This window comes from Mya arenaria, chromosome 2, assembly GCF_026914265.1.
Source record: "Mya arenaria isolate MELC-2E11 chromosome 2, ASM2691426v1".
Lineage (NCBI taxonomy): Eukaryota > Metazoa > Mollusca > Bivalvia > Myida > Myidae > Mya > Mya arenaria.
The window spans coordinates 10,266,249-10,290,386 of NC_069123.1; the positions used below are offsets into that span (position 1 = coordinate 10,266,249).

Sequence of the window (24,138 nt, forward strand, 5' to 3'; positions counted from 1 at the left end):
CTGATGCGTACTAAATATCATAACTCAAGCTACCGAATACCAAACGAGTTTTTTCTTCTTCTTACTTCGTACAGCCGTGAATATACCCCGAATATCGCGTATCAAAGTCTAGGATACCCCCCCCCCCTCCAACCTCCGATATGTCGTAGTTAAGTAATACAGTAAGAAATACAAAAATATTAGGAATACTTTCAATTTTTATATATTTTTATTAAAACTTCTAAAAAAACAACACAAAGCCGTGAAAACACTAGAAGCTATCTCAAAGTGGTCCATCAAGAGCGTCCATGTGTTTGCCGCAAGTTCTTTTTAAAACCTGGCCGGTCTCCCGAATCCACTTGTTAGATACTGAAAATATAAAGCTGAGAACGTTAGTCCTGAACTATTTAGATTATTCTAAATCAGAGAGATGCGGATTTTCCCATGAATATCGATAAAGGGTGAGTTATGTAAATAAATAAACCCTTTTTAAACATTTTAAAAGTAATTCCTTATATCAAATTCGCAACCCTACTCCATTTAGACCCAATAAGGACTGGGCATCCCGCATGTTCGGTCCAATGGTCGTGCACTCCAGCTCGGTCAATGTTGTACCAGAACGCCGCGCCTCCCTGGAATTCGCCAATTGTTGTACACAAAAGATAAGACTTGAGGGTTTTCAGAGTTTGTCATGCACTTTTTCCAAAGTATAATATTTTTTTTTTCTATATACACAGAGTATATATAGTTTATACAAATGCAACAATCGGTTTCTTATACGAAATACGAGTAATAAATCATAATCAGTGCTTATGATGGATCAGCACTGAAATATGCAATATGTTATTATATTCTGGCTGTATGTTCAATCGGTGTCGAAGAGCTTACATGGATTGCTTATAAATAATTTGCCCCAGGTAACTTTGCATTATGATTGAAACAAATGATTGAAAATTTGAAAGGGATTGGTAAGTTAAATCACAATCAATCAAGTAATCAGGCTCAAAGATCACTCATTGCTTTAGATAAACTTCAGTCTCTTCAATTTTGAACGAGAGCGTGTATATTTGCGATCCATAACACCTGAACCTTTGCTAACACACAGATCGCAATGTTCTGTGACTTACAAAAATACCAAGAATTTATTGTAGTTCAAAGTTCTGTTCACCATACTATAACGCAGTGGTATTATCGCGGTTTCAAGTCACTAACACGCGTGATCTTCACATAATAAACCGGAATTTGTTTTAATTTACTCGCTCACATTTATTCCATGCAATCAATTAAATCAGTCATCAGAACAGACCGTAATGGAACGCATCGTAACGTTGTAACAGTGTACGTATAGGAACGTATAGGAACGTATAGGAACGTAAAGGAAAGTAGGAACGTTAATCTGAAATAACCCAAACACAATAGACAAACCCAAAGACACATACATCATATACACAATTACAATCAAAATAATGCAATTAACATAGCAAATAGAGGTCCACAAAGTATCAAAAATACTTAAAGCTACACAAATATGCTCTGAAGTTGTCTAGCCATCAACAATTGCCTTAACTAACTTTTCCTTTATAAAGTAGATTAACTTCATTTATAAAAAGCAAAAATGTATCAAAAATAAAACTCTCTAAACATTGATACGTATTCCGATTTATATATAAAAAAACACACAAAAAACAAAACATTCATTTATGTCTTTTCAGTCGCACTTCACTTACTGAACAAATTAACTTTCGCCCGGAGTCCTCGCAGCTGCCAACCAATCAAAACCAAAACCCATGGTAATCATGCTCAATATATTTTTATATACGTATCTTGTATTTTCCGGGCAAATAATCTAAACAATGGGTCTGATTAATTTCTGCTATCATTATTACAATGAATCGTACTCGTTAGCGACCTATAGAGCTTATGAATTTAATATTCCTGAGTAATTTAACTAGAACACTATAAAACCGCAAGATGTTCCAAGTCTATGATGCTATTTTATCCTACAGTATGTCTTGGGGGTACTCGCCTGGACCCTTGTGAGCTCACAGATCGGAATGCTCTGTGGCCAACGCAGATACCAGATATGAGGCTTACTCGAGCTACTAGCCACCAGCTCTGTTCACCGAACTAGATTGCAATGTTTTATGTTTCTGGCTACTAGATAACCCTCAACATACCAAACTTCTGGAGCCTTTCTATCCCACAGATCGCAATGTCCTGCGTTCAATACTTAACAGCCAGAATGTCAAGAATCTTATTTATAGCCTTCCAACGACGATTTACAGTTTTTCGGAATATTGACTTTTTTATCAACACATTCCATTGGATAGTATGTTTTGAAAAATAATAAACACATGCAAGATTTTGAATCATACTATGCTTAAATATGGTAAAATGGGGTGAGTCTAAGATTGAGATTTCACGTATTTCGTAATATTGGGGCCAGATTTATCTCGGCGGTTGATTGACGCAGAATGACCTTTTCAGCTTAGCGTCCCGCTTTTATACTCCCGATCGGATGAGTTCATATTATAATGAGAACAAACGGGTTAATTCCACTTTGCCAATACTTGTCGCTAAAATACTTGCTCTAACTAACTCATTCTGCTATGTAATATTTACCGTTGAAAAAGTCAGCCAGACACATATCTTTTTTAAACAAGTGACTTATTTAGAACAAAGGTCGCTAATCGTGGAAAGTTGCGGTTACGCTACAATATATAAATTCCAAGAAAGGAGAGAAGCATTATATATCGTCTGTACATTACGCGTTACCTTGACAACTGGAACGGTGATATTAAGCAATGTAAAAATTGTGTTCCCTCCAGCTTGCACATCGCTTAGCTAAAATTGAAAAACAACAACATATGTTCAATTACTGAAGCTGTCTTAGCAATATTAGTATGTAGTCCTGGCCCCAATTTCGAGAAACTTCTTAAGCTTAACAGGTTTAAGTCGCTTATTTCAAATAGCCGAAATACATACTGAAAATGGATTTTGCTATATGAAAAATGGTTTATTCTGATAATCATACAGATTATTCCAAAATTATTTCTAAATATTCTTGACAAAGTAAATATAACACATTTTATAGAACAACAAAAATAGTGAGATTAGCTTAATCTTGTTATAAGGGACTTAAGAAGTTTCGAGAAATTGGGGCCAGAGGTTTAACATTAACCCCGTTAAATGACACAGGACCAAACCCAGAAACTCGGAACATTTTTTATTTAAAAACTAGACTATTATCGAACGGACACTTTTGTTGAGGTGTCTTGAAAATAATATCCCAAATATGTTATTTGTGAAGCTTCCGTCCATTTACAACGGCTGACTGATTATCAATGACGTGCAAATATTATTTCCGACTTTTCCCTTACATAGTATATCCATGTAGCGGTTCTTTCACCACACAAGAGGTCGTGTAGCGGGTAACCCTGACTCTGTTCTTCGGGAAGGGGGCCGAAAGACAGCAGGGGTGTCTCCTGTTGCACGTGAAAATGATTGTGAGTTACAGAAACACATCCTAACTAAAAAACACATAATCAATACAATAAGCAATGTCCGTCCAGTGTACTTAGTGTATCCTGTAACACATGGACATAATTGTGAGTTACAGTGATACGCCCTGAACAAACTGCTAATGGCAGTACAGAAAATTGTAAATGCTGATGGTGTATGTCAGAGAAGTTGTCATGATGCTGTTTTAAGTCGAAATAAATCTGGTCATATTAAATTGCATTATAGATATGTCGCACACTCACAAGGTAGTCGTGATGATCGACGTACATGCCACCTATTCCATAATTCAGAACCTGCAAAAGGCAAATATTAGTATATCAGTTTTCTTAAATAAAACAGTGATTTCTAACTGAAATCTAAAGACAGGCCAGAAAAAGGGATGTTCGAGAGAAGAGGACATTGGCATTCACAAAACAATTTGATAGTATGCGGAGAAACTTATCATACATCGCGAATAATTTGGCACCTGTAAACTTCTTTTTACTTGTCGCACTCATTTTTACCGGACTAGGCTGTTGGTCAAACCATGCATGATCTCTGCACACTGGTTCATAAATAACACACGTTTATGGTACATGTTATTTGATGTCAAATTTAATGAGATTTATTAAGTTGATATTATATTGTCCCAATTTTATTATTTAGCATTCAGGCGATACCAAAATGATTTTATGGTAAATGTCAGATTCAAATATCGGGCAGAAAATCATCAATAATTAACTTTATTGAGACATACACAACCGGTGTTTGGAAAAGTAAAACATTAAAAACAAAACGACATGTATATCATGACTTACTTGTTTATACATTTAGCAAGCTATGTAAATGGTTAGTAAATTACTTTTGAACACATCTCATTATAGCAATAGCTTTGTAAATGCAGTTTTCTTCAAAAACGTTGGTTTTGGAGGCCTAACCTATCAGCCTGACCATTTCGATCTTCTCGTGATCAGGAGTGGGACGATATTGCTTTTAGTTGTAATTTAATAGCGATAACGGACGTTTACAATACCTGGAATGACTCGGAGTCGGCACACGGCGGCAAGTGCTGCATGACGTTAAGGCCTGTTATCATCTGTATCCGCATACCGAGACGTTTGATAAGAGGATCCACTGTGTCCGCCATCCACGCCCTTTGGCATATAAGCAAAAGTCTTGATTAACATTTTCCAAGTATCAATTAGTCTTAAGATATAAAGTACTTGTTAATTTTCCTCAATCTGCAGAATCATCTGACTATTTTGTAAATACATGACTTTCTTGTTCCAAGAACTCTTAACATTTAAGGTTTATGAATTGTTATGTACTATGCAAAAGCGGGACTAATACCCTGAAGTGACATGATATCGAGTATGATGATGATTCAATCCTTTGCTAGCATAATATATTTATCTGTTTATACATGCTGTGATAATTTAAGAGCTTTGGAATTTTACGAGTGTAGAGTTTCCCAGTTAAAAAGACTTGCATTCAAACAAAAAGCAATACCAGAACAGAAATACGTTTAGGCACCAAAAAGGTTGACATCTACACAGCAACAGTGTAGTGTGGCTTTATATGGGTGTAACCCACTTTCCAGTATCGATTTTACTCCTTTATTTTTCATACAAAATCCGCGAAACAAATTTTAACGTTTTTGGCTGTGGGCGTACAGAATAAACCAATATACACGTATACTAGTCCAGTATACTTCGTCAAAGAATCCGAATACCATGTAGTGAAAAGTGATATTTCAGCCTGCTGTTTGGCTGCAATCTTAAGAAATATAATTGCATTTGTGTATCCACTATGATAAATTACAGTATTCATTTTAGTTTTCAAAATCTTTCTTTTTCCAAAATATCACCAAGAAGTCACAACACATTGTTTATTGAACAGACAGACACATAACAAATTCATGTTGTCGAAAAAATTAATTCGTAAAATGTTCATGCATTCATGATACTCTAGCTAGCAAACCCTCGAGGTGCACTTGTGATTTGAACCGATGGTCAAAACGTATTTGTAAAATAATAGACGGCGTTGTTTTCTTGTGACTTTCAAATTATACTTACGTTTCACTCACTCGTACATCTCGCCCTTTGCTCATAGCCGATGAGACAAGCGACTCTTTCATCTGAATTGAAAGTTAAAAAAATCAAACACACTGAAAACAAGTAACCAAACCTTGAAATTATGTTTAATGGCACAACGGTCAAGGCCACACAGACACTTCACGAGAGACACACAACAAACAAATTACATAAATATCAAAATATCTTTATTGGTTAATGTTGGGGCAACAAACTAGGTTAAACATGTAGTCATTTTTTAACTGCAATATTTACTATTAGACAATTCCTTGAACTTAAAGTAAGATTGCTGATATCGATCCTTAAGAGAGGCATGCCTTCCTTGACCTCTGTTTTAGAGTTTAGTTAATCACATAGACGGCTGAATGAGAATTACACAAAATAATTTCATCTACATTTTTTGTGAAAAACCTTCTATTGAAAAAACATGGCAGCGATATATACACACATAAAAGACAGGTGAGAAGTTTGTCGACTGTTTGTCCAGTTCATGAGTTACATAACAATTTGCTTCATACCCTGATGACAGCAAGCTCTTTGAACTGTTCGACTTCTTCGTCAGATATCACGTTGTAAAGGAGCGAAAGGCGTGGTTTAAAGTTGAGAATCTCCTCCTTGACACGGTGATAGGGCGTGGTTACCTGCCTGTATAGACAGTACAACCTTGATGTTACACTCACGTCCTGGAAACAATGATGAAAAGTATGTGACTTCTATTAAAATATCTTACAGCAAACAGAAACGTGAAATTCTAACAGTCTCTGATAATATCAATGATACTCTTTGTTTATATTGATATGTATTGTGAAAGTGTTGTCATTCCTTGTTTGTCGCAATAGTTATTTGCATTTAGTTATTGTGAAAGGTTATGTCATTTTTTGAGTGAAATTGCAATGATGTTAATTGTGAAAATGTTGCCTATTCTTGTTTTGTTCCAACGATTTTTTTCATTGATATTTATTGTGAAAGTGTTGCTTTTTCCTGATTTTATTGCAGCAAGTATGTGAATGTGTTGCCCTTGCGAATTGGTATGTAAATATCATTCCATTGGTGATTTTTGTAAATGTGTTGCACTTTCTTGTTTGATTGCAATGGGTATTTGAAGTTTCTTGCTAGGACATCAAAGGATATTGCAAGGATGTGTATTGTGAATTTGTAAACATATCTTTTACGTTCACAGCATGTACCTGTGTAGATATTTACTTTAAATTGTATTGCCATTTCTTGTTTGGTTTAATGCTGATTTTACCTTGTTGGATCGCAGCGGTAATAACATTGGTGTTTGTACTTTGTAATGAATGTCGTTTACCTTTCCGTTCGTATTGTGTTTTAAAAGCTACGAAAATAGATGTGGATAGACGTTCGGTTTGATATGCCATAACATAACATCGATCAGAACAGAATACATTTTGAAAATTGAAATACATATATAAATCATTAATCCATACGAATCATTACTCGTACACCATGTTCTCTCCCACCCTATCTTCTCTCTCTCTCTCTCTCTCTCTCTCTCTCTCTCTCTCTCTCTCAACCCGAGTTTTAGTACTTACGCGGATACCTTCTCCTCTGCATAATGTCATGCTATGGCTCACTCTTGGAGTTAAAGAGTCTTGCAGAGTAATGTTTTTAGAGGACTTCTCGGCATCTTGAACTTTCAGAGAATAATACTTCAGGTCACGTTCTACGCTTTTGCTGTATTCTAAACATAATGAAAAAACAGCATAGGTAATATTTTAAATCACACGTACCTAATGAGAAATTACTTTAATTCTATTAATTAAAATCCAATATTATCTATATCCAATTACATTCAACACGAGTACAAACGTAGTGTATGAGTTACCTTTTTGCAATTCGTTGGCAAGAAGGTCAACGGACTTCCATGGCATACCATACTAAAATGATAAAAGAGATTTAAAGATAAGAAATACTATAAACAAAACAATGAAAAAGACGATGTCCATGGTTGAAGGCGCAAGGTCAAAGCCAAAAAATGAACGAGACACAGAACAAACAAAATAGCACATAGATAAACACCATAGGGCTCCTTCATGTTACTTCAACTCGAAATACTTCAGCAGCTCACTACACTACATTTGCAACGCAATCACATACATTTTGTATAAAAATATGTAATTTTGTAACATAATTATCGGATTCAATTGCACTAGTAACCTTCTGTATCCGCAACTATCTTTGTCAATAGATTAGCTTCTTAAATTTTGCTTATTATCCCTCCAATCAGATTTATACTGACATATATAGTTTCTCATATGTTAAACATATTTAATAATTTACTATTTCATTTTCTCTAACGATATACAAATTTACACAGTATATACGTGTTTTGCTGGAATTAATTCATTTATTTATATTATTGTTTACAGAAAATAGAAAAGAGGTTTCATACAAGCCAATGGCTTTCTGTTCAATTCTATAGATCAAATGTGTATGTTGTAAATGTTTATTTGTTATAAAAAATAAATACTGTTTAAACCAAACACCATAGACATACTGCACATGCATCAACATGCATTCAAGTTACCACATTGGAAAGGTAAGTGAAACATGCAACAGCGTTTGAAAAAAATAATATACACTTATACACTAGTCAGAAGAATGTGTTGATAAAAAATAAGAATGAAATGGTTAACTATTACATGGTTTCTCGTAACAGATATCTCAATCATTTATAATGATGTTGCCTCAATCTATTGTGAATATGAATCAATAAAATAATTTCAATGGGACCTTACAACTTGAGCGTTTTCGTCAAGAATGTAAAACATTTGATAGAATAAATGTGTATAACAGTAAGCCAACCCTCGTATACGCAGACGTCAGCATATTCACAGCCCTTTTCCGTAAGACAGTGTCCGAACAAAGGTCTTCGTCCTCCTTTAGTGACGCCATTAACTGCTCAAGCCAAGATATTTCTGCGTAAAAGTCGCCTCGTTCGTCTAGAGTTTTTGTTATGAAAAGAATGTCTTCTGCTGCCAATGGTTGAGTAGTTGTGTTGAGAATACGTCCACTGAAGAAAAGGAAATTATACCGATCTAGTAACATTACTGTTGCAAGTATATATATATAATATATATATATACTTGCAACAGTAATGTTACTAGATCGGTATAATTTCCTTTTCTTCAGTGGAATATATAATATATATATTTAGTATTTGAGCTATGTTGCTAAACTTAATTTGCAGCCAAGACAACACATTGGTGTTAAAGCCAATTACTAGCCGATTACTTGCCAGTAATTTAAAAAGTAGGGGGACTTCTTATAGTACCCAACAATAAGTCCCTGAATGGCGTATGACACGTGTTTAGTGTATTGTCATTACATTCACACCTCTGGCATTAGGGGCCAATCGTTGAAAAACAAGACAAACGAACACCAACAGTGTTGTGGGCAAAATTATTATCATTCTCTTTATTGAACTTTTTTTCGAATATTCGAATACCGATTTTGACATTCGAATACCAAACGTTTGATCGAATATTCGAATATTCGTTTGCATCCCTAATATTTACTTAGTAAGCATGAAATATCTTTAAAAAATAAACGATAACACATGGGTTTATCCTGTTTTATTATTTGCTTATAACTAACACGCACGCACGCATGATAACGCACATGCAGTCGCACACACGCATGATAACGCACATGCAGTCGCACACACGCATGATAACGCACATGCAGTCGCACGCCCGCATGATAACGCAGATGCAGTCGCACACACGCATGATAACGCACATGCAGTCGCACGCACGCATGATAACGCACATGCAGTCGCACACACGCACACAATAACATGATAACAGAAATCGGGCAATATTCGTAAGTTTGAATTTCAAGCAATCTTAACTTCTCCATGAGCTTTAAACACCACCCATTTTCCTGAAGAAATCTGACACAAGGAAATGATTTTCGCCTAAAGTCTTACGATTAAACAGTAATACAAACAATCAGGCGGCCAATGTAACTCAAGCTTTTTTTGTGGAACTAGGCCAATAATTACAGTGTTACCTGAATAATTCTGTTAGGTTGAGATGATATGTCCTCCATAGGCGGACGAGAGCTATGGCCGCATGCTCGGCGTCGTCTTGAGTAACGTTTAACTCTTGCGTTCTTGACTTTAGCATCTCCATGTCTTCATGGTACTCTTTCGGTATATGAATTAAATCATATGATATTTTCTATGTAATGTATGGCTACATTAATTAAACTGAGCTTTTGATGTATTACAGATCAAAACTTTATTCTAATTTGATGCTATATACAATCACACCACAGGGCAAGCAAAGTAATAGGTGCAGGACTGACCATACATTTACTTTGATATCGCGTGCTTAATAACACAAGCGTCAAAAGCCAACTCGGGCAGTGAATTGGTTGATTAGCATAAGGGAGAAGAAAACACACCATTTATGTAAAGATAGCTTTTAAGAAAAAATTGTATTGTTCTATGGAATATAAACAGGCGCAACTTATAATACTCGAGTCTCATTGATTCATTTAACGTTAAGTTAGCAACTAACAACAGCAAGATCAGCTTGTTGCTTTTTTCTTGTTGCTAGAAGCTAACTTCACGCACATCTACAAATAAGTGCACACCGTGACTAAAACATCTTACAACCTTGTTACAATATGATGCGAATTACGCCTTACTCTTGCGGGGAGGGTTAAGCTCACATTCGTCACAGTTCATGATCGTTTCCACCTCCTTCCAGGTCGTAGTCCTACGGCGGATGAAGTCGAAGGCGTCAATGGGGTTCTCAAGGTAATCTTCCCGTGATGTGAGGTCAACAAGGGAGTCCAACTCGTCCAAAAAGCTACACATAAAAGGCGATGTTTAACGTTGTCAAAGGTTGGTTGAAGTTGTATGTTATATCAGTGTTGTCTAAAACAGAATAAGCATGTGAAAAGGCAGACTAAGTCAAAATTCTAAATGTCGATGTATAGTTGATTTAAGTATATTGAAAGTAATGTATATTTGAACAATCTGTCGGATCTTCTTAAAGAATATCGTTTCATATAATCTGTAGTCTCAACGTAATCATAAAAGAGATATAATGACATGTTTGCGTATTTTACAGAAAAGTTGCAAAATAATAAAGTGTGCTTTGCCATTTAAATGTGTCAAAACATGGCAAGTTTGCGGATTGGAATATTGTATTCGATAATTCGGTATAAAATCGGGGCGAATATTTTTTAAAGTAAGTTTTTGTATGTTTGAAAAAAGGCGCGGTAAGTCCGACAGACGATGTACCGATATGATGTGGCATTAACAGCCTCTTGGCATTTACGTTTTACACTTCAAACTTGCTCTCCAAAGAAACAAATGTACACTTTATCTTTCAGTAGACCGTACAATGCCACATAAATGCATTGACAGAACTGTTCATATGTTCAGTCTAATAGCAAAATGTACAGCTAATCGCAAGCATTTTATCATTTCCTAGAATCAGGAATGATACCCATTGCAAAGTTTCCCATAACACATTGCGCTCAGGTAATTTGACTTTCCATTTCCGCACCAAGCTTAACACTAAACGACGACACTTTAAATTACTTCGTGTCTTTTAGAATAACTTGACAACGTCTTTACGGTTGTAGAATTGTTTTTGAAAACTTAAATATTGACCATTTAAGTTTACTGATCAAGACGAAATCGTGCCTGTCCGAGCACAAATTAACTTAAAGGATGTTGTATTTTCGAACGTGTTACATAAAAAGATTAAAGATGCTAAGAAAAAGTGAAATTCAAACTACTACAGTTCAGTTTATCATAGTGATTACTTAATACTTAATATACAATCATTGCGACAGCTTTAACGGCAGTAATATATGCATACAGTCGGCAGATTGGAAAAACGTGTATAGTGAATGATACAGGAACGCGAAAAATGCCCCCGAAAGGGCCCGTTGGATAGAAAGCTATTAGTTGTTGGGTCAATATGAACAGATAGCCTTTATTATACATTGAACGATTTAGCTGTATACATGTTCAATGCATTTGAGATCAGAACTACATTGTATAAAAAATTTGATGACGACCTTCCCATGCAGTTTGGAAATATTAATCGCTAACTTTTTAAAAAAAGCAATAAGTCATTTATTATAAGACCCTGCAAGATGGAATTGATTTCAATTCCTGTGTTGTTCTTTTAAATTAAATTGTTGGGCATAATTGAACTTGTATGTGTGTGAACACTTCATATAATGTTAATGAGATATTTTTGAAAGGATTCAAGTTTTTAATGAAAACCTTGAAAAAAAACATACTAAGATAAAGAGAATGAAGACACAAAATAACTAGCACTAGAAATATTTTAAGCGAATTATTTAGGTCAATGATTTATTCATGTTTTCCATATTGAGATACGTGTATCCATTATCAATAGGGTTCATATTCCCTATTTTCATCAGATATTGATTTTGACCTTGACCCATTTACCTCAAATATATAGAGCTCATGTGACAGCTATGGATAACCTGTCTACCAAGTTTGAGATCCCTGGACACCAGCGTGATTCATATATCGATTGGAAAGGGATTTTCAGCACAAGGTCACCACAACCTCGACCCTCATCCAACTGACCTCAAATAATAGGGCCCATGTACTGGTCATGACTAATCTTCATACTAAGTTCTAGGTCCATGTGTCCCCGCGTTCTTCAGTTATTAAATGGAAACGGTTTTCAGCTTTAAGCACCCACGGCATTGACCTTTGACTCACTGTCCTTTAAAACAATAACACTTATCTACTAGTCATAACCAACCTGCCAACCAAGTTTTTGGTCACTTGGCCTAAGCGTTCTTCAGTCATAGATCGAAAACCGTGGAGACGGATCGACAGACAAACTCATGGACGGACGGACAGACGAACAGACGAATACTATTTACCCCCGAGGGGGCATAATAATCAATGAATTTCACCTTCTGATAGAGTTCGGCACTTGCAGCTGTATGGCGTCACTTTGCATGATGTAATTTCTTAGTACCTCGCGCATGCTTGCTTCAACTTCCGCCGCTTTTTGCATCCGCCAAACAGACGTGAAAATCGTGGCATTCGTGCACGTTACAAAAGCAAGGAACACCTCCAAAATGTTAAGATACATTATCGATGAAAATAAAAGAGCAAATAAAATTGCAAGTTATATTCAACTCCTAAAACAGAATTTGAGAAAGGATTTTTAAATTCTTAAAATTCATGCAATTAGTTCATTTTGATAAAACACTATATTAGCTATATAATAATCCGGAAAAAATCTGAATACTTCATTTAACACTTTGAGCATAACTATGGTGAAGTATTATTTTATCAATTAGAAACAAATATAGTGAATGTCTGAATTTCATCCAAAAGTAGTGTATACGAACAAAACATTGAAAACAATACAACCGGGAATCAATTCTTATTGCCACAGCGTAGCATTAAGGACTGCAACAGCTGGAGTAGATTATTACAATGGTATAATGTGAACAGCCATATATTTTATTCATTTCGTATCATTGTTTCTATATATTCAATACTACCACTGCGTTGAGCATGTAATTCACTTCTGACGTATGGCTCTCTTGGGTTAACCGAAGTCTCTCATTTCCATAACGTCCCATTTATACCTTCATAATAGAAATATATACATAGGAGGCATATACGAGTACACCTATATATAATAAGTGACGGGGTTAGTAAGTGACCCGATATGGGATATACGGGGCAAAGGAAACCATGTCAATATGGTTTCCTGCGCCCTGTCTATCCCATATCCCTACTTACCCCGTAACGTATATATCACATCGACAACCTGTTTACATGTTTAAATGCTTCATTTATTCATCGGAATATTCATCGGAATCGAAAAATAGACGCCATGTTGGTACGATATAAATTTGGTGACCCAATATGGAAAAATAGAAAGTCCGCAACCAATGGCGTTGTGTCATTTACGTTGGATACATGTATATATAAATATATATATATATATATATATATATATATATATATATATATATATATATATATATATATATATATATATATATATATATAAATATATATATATATATATATATATATATATATATATATATATATATATATATATATATATATATATATATATATTATTATTATTATTATTATTATTATTACAATGTCTATTGTTTTAATTTACCGAAAAGGATGAATAAATAATAAATATCGCAAGCATTGGTTCTAATGCATCATACCGTGTTTAATTTGAAAGAGAGTTGCAGAAAACACGATATTTCTACCTTATGAAACGATAGTTGATCATAGTAAATCTTTTAGCACGCACCAATCATTTAATATTTTTGCGCTTTCAGGTATTAAATTCACGATTACAATCTTGTTATCAGTAGTTAATATTTTCCATAAATGCATTATTTAGTAAGTATAGTAAAAGTAGTTTATCATTATCATAATTTTGGATTGTAATACAGCATGTGTATGTATTGATTTTAAAGCTGCACTCTCACAGATGGAACGTTTTGACAACTCTTTTATATGTTGTCTTGGAACGAGTCAATTTTTGCGAAAATCCATGGAAACCAGTTATATAAGACTGCTGACAAAATATCAGATCGCAGATTTTTATATTTAAGTTTAAAAATTGATGTTTTATGCACTTTTCTTTAACGTTAGTAACGGTTTTAGCCATAAAACATTAATTTTCGAACGGAAATATGAAAATCTACGATCATGATGATCTAATTAAAGGATGCATACTATCTATTTGTATAAGTTATCGGGGTCTTTAATGCCATCATGAAGTGAGATGGAATAGACGTGAATGTAACTCTCAAACAAATCCAGATATGAGAAGACTAGAAGAAACAGCTAGAGGTACAAGAGCCCGGATGCGATACCCTAGCTCTTAGCAAAGATACCATTTGCTTCTTTAACGCACTCGGTGTTAAGCACCGATACACGAGATTATAAGTATCTTCCATGGCCGAGAGTGTAAGATAGGTTCATCCCGACCCGAGCGTAGGGTGTTTTGGTGTCTCGGTAAACCTCGTTTCCGCTAAACACCCTGCGCGAGGGTTGGTATGAACCTATCTTACATGAGCGGCTATCGAAGATGCTTTTTCTACCACTTCAGTTAAACAAAATTCAGTATAAATGTTTGTTTTTTTGCTGAAACTCTTGTGTGCATTGTGAATATAAATGCGTATCGATATAATACATTTTTACTTAATTTTGTTTAACTGAGGTGGGAGAAAAAGCATCTACCATAGCCGCTCGTGTAAGAAAGGTTCATCCCGACCCTCGCGCAGGGTGTTTTGCGGAAACTCGGTAAACCTCGTTTCCGCAAAACACCCTACGCTTCCATGATGAACTTCAAACAGAGGCTACAGACGACAGTTTTCAACAAGGGAGGTAATTACAATGTGGTGCCCATTAAAAGAAGTTCCATACGGGCATTTTATCTTCGCCCGTGGGCAAGATAAGAATTTCTAGCATGGTTAAATTAATGGATCTATTTATCTGAGGTGGGAGAAATGCTTATCTTGCCCACGGGCAAAGATAAAACAAGTACCCGTATGGAACTCCTTTTATAGGTCATCACGTTGTAACTACCTCCCTTGTTGAAGGCTGTCATAGAAACCTTGTTTTGTGGCAATAATTAAATGGCTAATTAATTATTTCTCGCTTCAAATGTCACCATAAAGAAGTTTTCACGCACCTTTCAAGAAATAATGCTTCACAGATACAATTATAAAGAAAAAGCACTAACTGGCGATATCAGGTCTATGTTATTTGACCTTGAATCATTTTGCAATTGTCACAAAATCAGTGTTTCGCGTGCAATCGGTAAATTGTCTATAGATTAGTATTTAGTGATCTCTTACCTTGGGACTACCACTTATATATTTTACAACGTAAATATATTTCAGAATCACAGGAAATAGAAAATGTAAACACAGATATGAAGTAGTAAAAATCTGGACTGATAACACAAGATCCAACGAACTGATATGCGATTTATGTAATGGTTATAATTGAAATTTTACTAACATTTGTCTTTTCAGATACATTTTAGGTCTTATTTTGCAAAGTGGCGGATTCTCAAAGCGACACAAGTAGCATATCCCCGGAAAAGGATATTTCGGATAAACTAACACCTGGGAGTAATATTACAGGGTGTATTATTGGCCCCAGCTAACACTTACTGACAATTAACGACTGATATCGGAAGTAATTTTTTAAGTTACATAGATATCATAACGTATATTTGATAACATAATTTTCACATTTATTGTATACGTTTAATTACATAAACATGTCTGTTGTCACGTAGTTTGATTAACTTCCAATATTTTTAACGTGGTTTGACGCGTTTACATAAAAAGTCAATAAGGAATGTAATTATTGTAATATTTCATATTTAGCTTGACTATTTGAAGCACAATGAGAGCTATACTACTCACCCTGGCGGCGGCGGCGTCGGCGTCACACCATGGTTAAGGTTTTGCTTGTAACCAGTCATTATCTCAGAAAATACATTTATTGTATTGGAACTTTGGATATGTATTCCAAACTATCTAGCCTACTATATTAATGAAATTAGATAACACTTAATATTTGAATATCATGCAAATAATAAGCCTTCATTTTTAGACTTAGAAATTCTGGTTAAGGTTTTGCATGTATATAAAGCATACATTGATTAATATCTCAGCAACTACTAGATGTATTGTATTGAAATTCAGTTATACAATGGTACTGAGACTTGATACAATGGTACTGAGACTTGATACAATGGTACTGAGACTTGATACAATGGTACTCAATCATCCATTCTACTTAAATAACCAAAACTCTATTTTGCATTCAATTCAAATAATGGCCCTTTTTATTCGGCATAAAAATTCTGGTTTAATAAGGTATAGCATGTAACCACTTTTAAGTCAATACCTCAGCGAATACATCATGTATCGCAGTGAAACTGTATACACAGGCTCCCAACAATTCAGTCTTCTTAATTAATAAAGTATGATAACTCTATCTTGCATATTATATAATTATTGCCCCTTTATTATTTGAGGTTTTGTATGTTAGCACATATAGGTTAATATCTCAGCTACTTCTTGATGTATTGCATTGAGAATTTATGCAGTAATCCATGCATGTTTCGCCAAAACTTTTCAATCCTTACACTGAATAGCGGCGGAATAGTCGAGCGCTGTCTCTGTGACAGCTATTGTTAAATATTTCATTGAACAAGAAGCATTTGGAATATAAAGCATGGTCTATGTTATTAACCAGTATATTATATTTCCATAGATGCCTGAAGCAGACAGAGGGGGTTTGAAGCAAACATTTCAAATCATGTATGTGTGGCAGGCCGTCAACCTTGTTATGGCAATGTTCTTCTCTCTAGCTGCCCTTGCGAATGCAAGTATTTACCCAAAGTGTTACATGATACATATTCAACCGTATAAACTGGTGTTATTGTACTCTATAGAATTGAACTCCAATATCAAATCATTTTAAGATAAACAGGGTGTAGAATCAGTTTCTCTGTTAGAAATTGTTTTATTATGCCCCCGAAGGTGGGCATATTAAAATCGCACCGTGTGTCCGGCTCAATGACTCGTGTCCGGGCTGTAACTTTCTCTTGTATGGACATATTTTAAAATAACTTGCCATTGTTTGACATACCAAGACGACGTGTCGCGTGCAAGACCCGTGTCCCTACCTCTAAGGTCAAGGTCACACTTAGTGTTTATTCACGATGGAATGCTGCGTATAAGGACATAGAGTATAGGTTGTCGTGTCCGGGCTGTAACTTCTTCTTGTATGGACAGATTTTAAAATAACTTGCCACATGTGTTCGACATAACAAGACGACGTGTCGCGTGCAAGACCCGTGTCCTTCCCTCTAAGGTCAAGGTCACACTTAGATGTTTATTCACAATGAAATGCTGCATATATAAGGACATAGAGTAAAGGTTGTCGTGTCCAGGCTGTAACTTTTTCTTGTATGGACAGATTTAAAAATGACTTGCCATATATGTTTGACATACCAAGATGACGTGTCGCATGCAAGACCCATGTCCCTACCTTTAAGGTGAAAGATACACTTGGTGTTTATTCACTGGAATGCTGTGTATAAGGACATGAATGTGTAGGTTGTCAAGTATGGTGGTATTCTTTATGTTCAGTTGCAATTTAAAATAACTTGCCATATGTATTTGACACGTAAAGGCAAGATCAACTTTTCATTTACTGACCTTGTTCATAGGTCAATGTCACATTCGGGGGCATTGTCACATACTGTGGCAGCTTTTGTTTCATGCATGCATACATTTTAGTTCATGTAAAATAAATATTCAAGACTACTAGAATATTGTTGATACCATGTATAATCAGTTTATTAATTATTACCACTTCCAATGTAAAGAAATCACAATGTTTTGTTTTTATTTCAGCTGAATGATGACGACTGGTATTTGTGGATGGTAAGATCATTTTGCGAGTTTAATGCCCAAAGGTAACATAACCCTCCATACATGAATGTGGCCAGTAGGGACTTCCAGGCATTTACCCAACGATTTGATTACACATGTATTTTAGCTATTTAAATGTTATTATTGTACGTGTTAGTTACTGTATTGGTTTAAATAACTTCAGTATTTCTTACATAAGGGTACACAGTACATCATCATTAATTTAGCTGGTTATACATCTGTCACATTTCAGCCCCTATATGTGGTGCCAGCTCTCTTTGCTGTCAGTGTTGTTGCGCGTCCTCAACTAGCAGGTTTAATATTTTAGTGGAATTTGTTGCTCGTTAAATCATCATATGATTGAAGTACTAAGCACAACATAAATAAAAAAACTGATCTGTGAAATTTCTTATAAAAACTTGAGTTAAGAATATAACTAAGAGATAACGAATCCCCGTTGTTTTCAATAATCTCACGTTTGTGTGTTTCTTTATTACTAGTATTTTGCGTGAAAGAACAATGGTCTAAATGAAAATGAGTGTACCTTAGATTTTTTTGGTTGCATTGTATATAGATAACACACTATGGAACTCGGGGCTGGTGGTGCATCTCACATTGTGTTGCGCCTACGCACTCTACCAAGTGGTTCTGCTCCTCGAGGCGTTGTCTGGAAACTTCCAGCAAAACCCTCTTGGACATGAAGCCGGCAGGTATGTAGATATTTTAGCAGGTATGTAGATATATTATTTCCTTCACATATGTAAAGCATACCACATTTATAGTACCTGTTGTTTGTGAAATAATAAATACAATCATATGTCTCAATTTTAAATGTCACGCGGTATAGGTATCCAACAGTTATAATTATATAATAGGCATATTAACAATAACATTAAAATCAACACAAACTTGTGAATTGCATCAACATTTTGGAATTTCGGTCAATAACGTATGGGGTCTAGATTATAATCTACGGCAACATTTGTTTCAAAGTTCACGTTTGTTTTCTGAATTACTAGGTGTATTATGTATGGAATACATCGAAAAATAGAAGTCATACAGGTAAAAAACGTGTGACTGTGACTTTATTTTCTCGTTGGTACAAATAACATGCGTTATGTCTTAGTGTACGCTTGAAGGGGGCACATTCCGTTTTGCTATTCGCCAGTGCAATTAAATGTTCTTGCCTTTCAGAAGTGAAATCACAATGTGTCATTTATTCTTTCAGAGAAATGGGAGGATTGATAATAATAATAGCCTGGTTGGTCATGTGTAGATTCACGAGCATTGCCAGGTAAGTTTGAAAACGCTTTCTGGAGAATGATCGGTAAAAGAAATTATTTTGACACCCATAAAATCGCGACCCTACGGTAATAAATAATTATTCTTATCACTATTTTTACAGACACAACGTGGGGAGTCATTATCATTTTATATGGGGAGTCAATTTTTACAGAAAAGGAGTCACTTTTTTTAAGAATACTGACTAGTGGTCGTGATTCTATGGGTATAAAAATACTTCCTTACACCGGCCTTAATTTTTAAAGAAAGTCGTTCAAATGATATTAAAAATTATGTCATAAATGTAATAGAAATTTGAAATGTATGTTCATATATACTAGTATGCTGAATGTTTTGGAAAGTTGTAAAATCGGGGGGTCAGCGCATTTTATAACTTAACTGAAGTTTAGTCGCACTTTCCGTATACCATCTCCATTATACATTTAATAACACATGGTATATCACAATATTTATAAAACTTTACAGACCGAGTGGCAGCATTTCAAACAGAAGTCTGATGAGCGCGCTGCTGCTGATGTCAGTGACCTTGGCCGTGCTTCCTCTCTTCTTGTGGTCGCTGTGTTTTGTCAGCGACTGGCATACCCGCATTGCACATTGTAGCGGCATGTTTTCCAAATGACACAATGGGCAAAGGCAGGATGACATTTACATTCCTAGCATACTGTTTGCAAATAAACACGATTATTAATTCGCAATGCCATTTAAACTGAAGAGAAGCTTGATTTGTACCGTTCAAACAGCAGCTTTAAATAGTCGGTTTCAACCATTCGATGCCGCGTCCTTGTACAAACGCAATTTAAATCTTTGATTTAATTGGCTGGTTGAATCGACACCAATGCCTATTGCACATATATTGCTACTTTAAGGGTGTATGGGTCCGTGTCTTTGCATGAGTCAGTGCCATGTATGCCTGGTTGCTCTGTAGTCGGTGATTTCGGTGTGTGAAGGCGATTGACGTTTGCAAATTTGATACCAGATTCACTTTGTTAACTCGGTCTGAATGAAAACCACAATAATTGAATCCTTTATAGCCTTCATATGGTTAATTAGTTTGCCAACAGTAGTAAATGAACGTAATGTCGATAATTTTATGATCAAATATTGTGATTGAAAATAATGATTGTGTATGAAAAAATGATAATGTGATATTGTGTTGTGCAAATTCAGACAATATTATTTTAGCTTTGTAGAAATGCTGAAGAGAGATATAATGTTCTGTAAACTAATTATTTACAAACAATTTTAAATGGCGATGTTTCGGGTTAGCCTTCTTAACCTTTTTTTATTTTTTGATAACCTAACGGAGTATAAGAATTTTATTTCTTGATAATTTTACATACGATGCCATGTCTTGTCAACGTTAAAATACCGATGTTTATGATTTGTTGTTCTTTCATATTTGTAATTTCCTGGAAATATTGAAGGGGGAAAGTAATTGTTTGCAAAATTATTAAATTTATTGTAATTGCATTGAATGTTTTCGAGCCAGGAGTACAAATTTCTCATTCAAATGGAGTCCTGTCATGAAATAATTAATTTTGGTTGTGTAGAAATTGAAAAATATATAGAAATATGAATGATTTCTTATGATTTCCATGTTTATGTATACGAAAGTCAAATGATATTGTACTAACTTTGATGAATTGCAATTGAACAATTTTCAGTTCATCCTTTATATGTTAATAATATAAGTCTCTCACTGCATAGTACAGTTGTAATGTTGATATAATTATATGTTAATGTAACACAAAAAAATGTTAAGTTACAATACGTGGTATAAAATATGTTCTGTTCTATGATATAAATGAAAACGTTGTTTGAAAAAAAAAACTGCGCTTTCCCAGCTTGCCAAATTGAACTGTGTTGACACTGTATGTGCTTCAATGGCAATAAATAATATTATATTTTACTGTTTCGTTTAGTGTTTTCTTTTACATTTAGATAAATGTGCTATTATTATATAAAAAACGAATTAGTTATAATAATTATAATAATAATACTTAATGATTAATATGACTGTTTTCATTATAACAAACATAAAGAACTTTAATATTGACAATGTTTTTTTTAAATATGAAAAAAAAATATTAAAAATAAAACATGAAATAAAAAAATCACATAATTTCTGCTTCGTTGAGGACCATTTTTTCGTATGTATACCAGTCAATCGCCCACTCCGTGCACATGTGAAACCCTTGTTTGGCAAATATATTATGATTGCTTGTATTCAACTTTAAGTTTGTGTTAAAATGTGCATCAGTTTGCCTAATATTTTTTGAAGTGAGGGATTTAAAAAAAGGAAAATATTTCACTCCAAACGAGCAAAATGTTCAAATTTATAGTCAATTGCGTTGCCAGTCGGGGGATTTTATTTAAAAGAAGTACAATTTTCTTAAGTGGGAAAACTTATATGGTAAATAGTGAATGAATTCGTTCTTAAAGTAAGCACACACTACAGATCGTATAATACTGATTTTTAGATCAGGGGCGTAACAGTCTTATTGTGAAATACCATTCGGAAAAAAGCATTTCTCGAGGTATTCAAGAAAAAACGTCCATTTCCGTGTGAAAAAGTGGTCCCTATTCAGTATCAGACAACGAATATAAACTTTACCTTTATGCTTTCCGGTGGTTTATAAAGATTGGCCAGTTGACGAAACTTTGTTTTAAAGAAACATGATTCAAATACAAAGTGTAATTTTTAAATATAATCTGCAAACCCAGCACGCATATTTTTAATGTAGACGAGACACTAAAATTCAGTTTTTCAAATCAAAAAGCCGACCTCTTATTAGCGGTGATAATCGCTCATTTCGTAGAGCTCGTTTACGGGAAAATGTCATGATCAATCCGGAGAAGAAGGCATCAATAATGGAGTTATTCCGACGACGCTGGTCTTGGAGCATTGCTAATTGATTTTTTTAGGGCAAGGCCCACTTGGCGTTTTCTTGATTAATTATATAATCAGCAACGGAGTAAATTGATTCTTCAGTATAGGAATGATCTTCGGAAAGGGAGTCGTTGATAAGTTTCTATAAGTAGTATTATTTCACCTTCGAAGATGAGAGGCGTGTTGCTTTGCACATGTCGGTCGGTCCGTTCATCGATAGACCAAAGCTTATCCAAATGAAAACACGGCAATGCCTGGACCTATATATATTTCCTCAAACATGAATGGGAAAACTCGCCAAGTTGGCCTAACCCTTGTCATTCTTACCACAAAGGCATCATGGCATGAAGATATAAGACCTGCTTAAATGTTTCAAGAAATTCACTATTGTCATATTCTCAATAATTCAAATTGACCATTCAATTTTACTTCAGATGCACTTATTCGCTGCTACCTGGAGGATACATGTTATCTCATCGTCTAAACGTCCATGTAAAACGAAAAGTTTGGTTTAAAACGACACAGTTGATTCGGGCTTAATTTAAAACTACAAGGAATTATTTCGGGTCGTTTCATGTGAAACCAATGCAAAATGTACATGTATGTTTTGCTGGGTGCTTTGCTGGGTTATGAGTTCAACTTTTCGTTAGAAAGTTTTACGCGATAATGTGAAAGAATACGCTAAATCTCGGTCCGGCGGCTGCTGAGTCCGGATTTGCCCGCCTGCCCAGCTTGAAGGACTGTAGGTTTCACAATCCATCAGCAACTAGGTACATCAGGTAAAGGTCACAGTATCATTGGATGGATCGCCAAGTTTGGCGCTTCAATTTCGATTAGCGCCAATATGATTGGTGCGGCTTTACAGTCATATCGGGGGTCCCGTGTAAAAGTCCTATGCGCTTGCGCACGCAAAAGAACCGGGTAGCTCTAACGCCTTCGGAGGGTTACATTATGTCTGTGCACCGTGACTTTACCCACACAACATTACACAATTAAAACTTTCACCGGGGCCGTCGCTCATGGATAGTCCGCTGGCGTTGTTGAATAAACATTTCTGAGTCTGCATACCCGGTACGATGCAAAAAATTGAGTTTCTGCGTACCGTCTATCATTTAAATCGGATTCCGTCAACAGTCGTTTCATAACGGTACCGTTGCCGCCTATATTTATATAGATACGCAGCGTAATGAAATAAAACAAACGTCACATTCAGGTTCAGTTTAACATATTTATATGAAAAACTACATAAACAAATCCAGTTGTCGAAAGTCTAAACATAAGCCTTCTTCAAATGACACAGGGTCAACACCAATGACACAGACTAGAACGGAACTGGCAACGGCATTCACAAACAAGGAACAACAACACAAATTCCACAAATAACACACTACTGGTCAAAAATGATAATATGGAAATATAAATATATGTTTTAATTATTCTGACACTGGCTCAGTTGTAGTATACAGAAATCCAAATGCGTTCAAAATAAAGTTTGGTCACAGAGTTTCTTGGCGCAAGATAGTTAGTATATAGAACCGGTTTAATATCGTGATAATCGATTACTTCCGCCGCTGTTGATTAAAAAAAGTAAATGTTATGAGTTGATTGGTCAATTTTGAAACACCGAGGTTCTGATTGGTCGGCGCAAATCCGAACATTTGAATTAGAAAATGTCAACAATGGAAATATAGAAAGATTCTACGAAAATGAAAGTCTGGTAAAATATGTAAGTAACGAAAGTAAATTATATTCCCCAAAAAATCATGTGTCGTATCAGCATTCGTGATTCAATTTCTGTCAAAATATTCTGAAATAATTATGTTTTATGTTTATGCAATATGATTTCGCGAGGTCAGGTTTGACAGGTTAGTCAATATTTTT

At 35.1% G+C, this 24,138-nt stretch overlaps 3 protein-coding genes across 5 annotated transcripts in view; 2 read left to right on the top strand and 1 right to left on the bottom strand.

The window, feature by feature from the left end:
• Positions 1 to 200: 200 nt before the first annotated feature.
• Positions 201 to 12,992, bottom strand: LOC128219972 (prolyl 4-hydroxylase subunit alpha-1-like). 2 transcript variants are annotated; one of them, XM_052928187.1, is made up of 14 exons: positions 12,522 to 12,992; positions 10,251 to 10,414; positions 9,609 to 9,744; positions 8,400 to 8,607; positions 7,420 to 7,471; positions 7,127 to 7,275; positions 6,092 to 6,256; positions 5,556 to 5,617; positions 4,514 to 4,634; positions 3,744 to 3,794; positions 3,360 to 3,464; positions 2,755 to 2,823; positions 515 to 611; positions 201 to 348 (listed from the first exon to the last, which is right to left on the bottom strand). In XM_052928187.1, the coding sequence occupies exons 1-14, from the start codon at positions 12,701 to 12,703 to the stop codon at positions 263 to 265; spliced, it is 1,647 nt and encodes a 548-aa protein (XP_052784147.1). In that variant the 5' UTR covers positions 12,704 to 12,992; the 3' UTR covers positions 201 to 262. The 2 variants fall into 2 exon arrangements, with proteins under 2 accessions (XP_052784147.1, XP_052784152.1); XM_052928192.1 differs by lacking the exon at positions 515 to 611.
• A 2,511-nt stretch (positions 12,993 to 15,503) lies between these two features.
• LOC128242669 (transmembrane protein 220-like) lies at positions 15,504 to 21,276 on the top strand. Of its 2 annotated transcripts, none has more exons than XM_052959924.1 (7): positions 15,504 to 15,601; positions 16,900 to 17,010; positions 18,048 to 18,077; positions 18,319 to 18,379; positions 18,640 to 18,775; positions 19,294 to 19,359; positions 19,833 to 21,276. In XM_052959924.1, exons 2-7 carry the CDS (start codon positions 16,900 to 16,902, stop codon positions 19,984 to 19,986), a joined length of 558 nt encoding a protein of 185 aa, XP_052815884.1. In that variant the 5' UTR covers positions 15,504 to 15,601; the 3' UTR covers positions 19,987 to 21,276. The 2 variants fall into 2 exon arrangements, with proteins under 2 accessions (XP_052815884.1, XP_052815876.1); XM_052959916.1 differs by having other exon boundaries at positions 15,513 to 15,810.
• Positions 21,277 to 23,900: 2,624 nt separating this feature from the next.
• Positions 23,901 to 24,138, top strand: part of LOC128217900 (abnormal spindle-like microcephaly-associated protein homolog) — a 29,391-nt gene continuing 29,153 nt past the window's right edge. The window contains exon 1 of the mRNA XM_052925354.1: positions 23,901 to 23,983. The gene's annotated coding sequence lies outside the window, so the exon portion shown is untranslated. The remainder of the gene's footprint in view (positions 23,984 to 24,138) is intronic.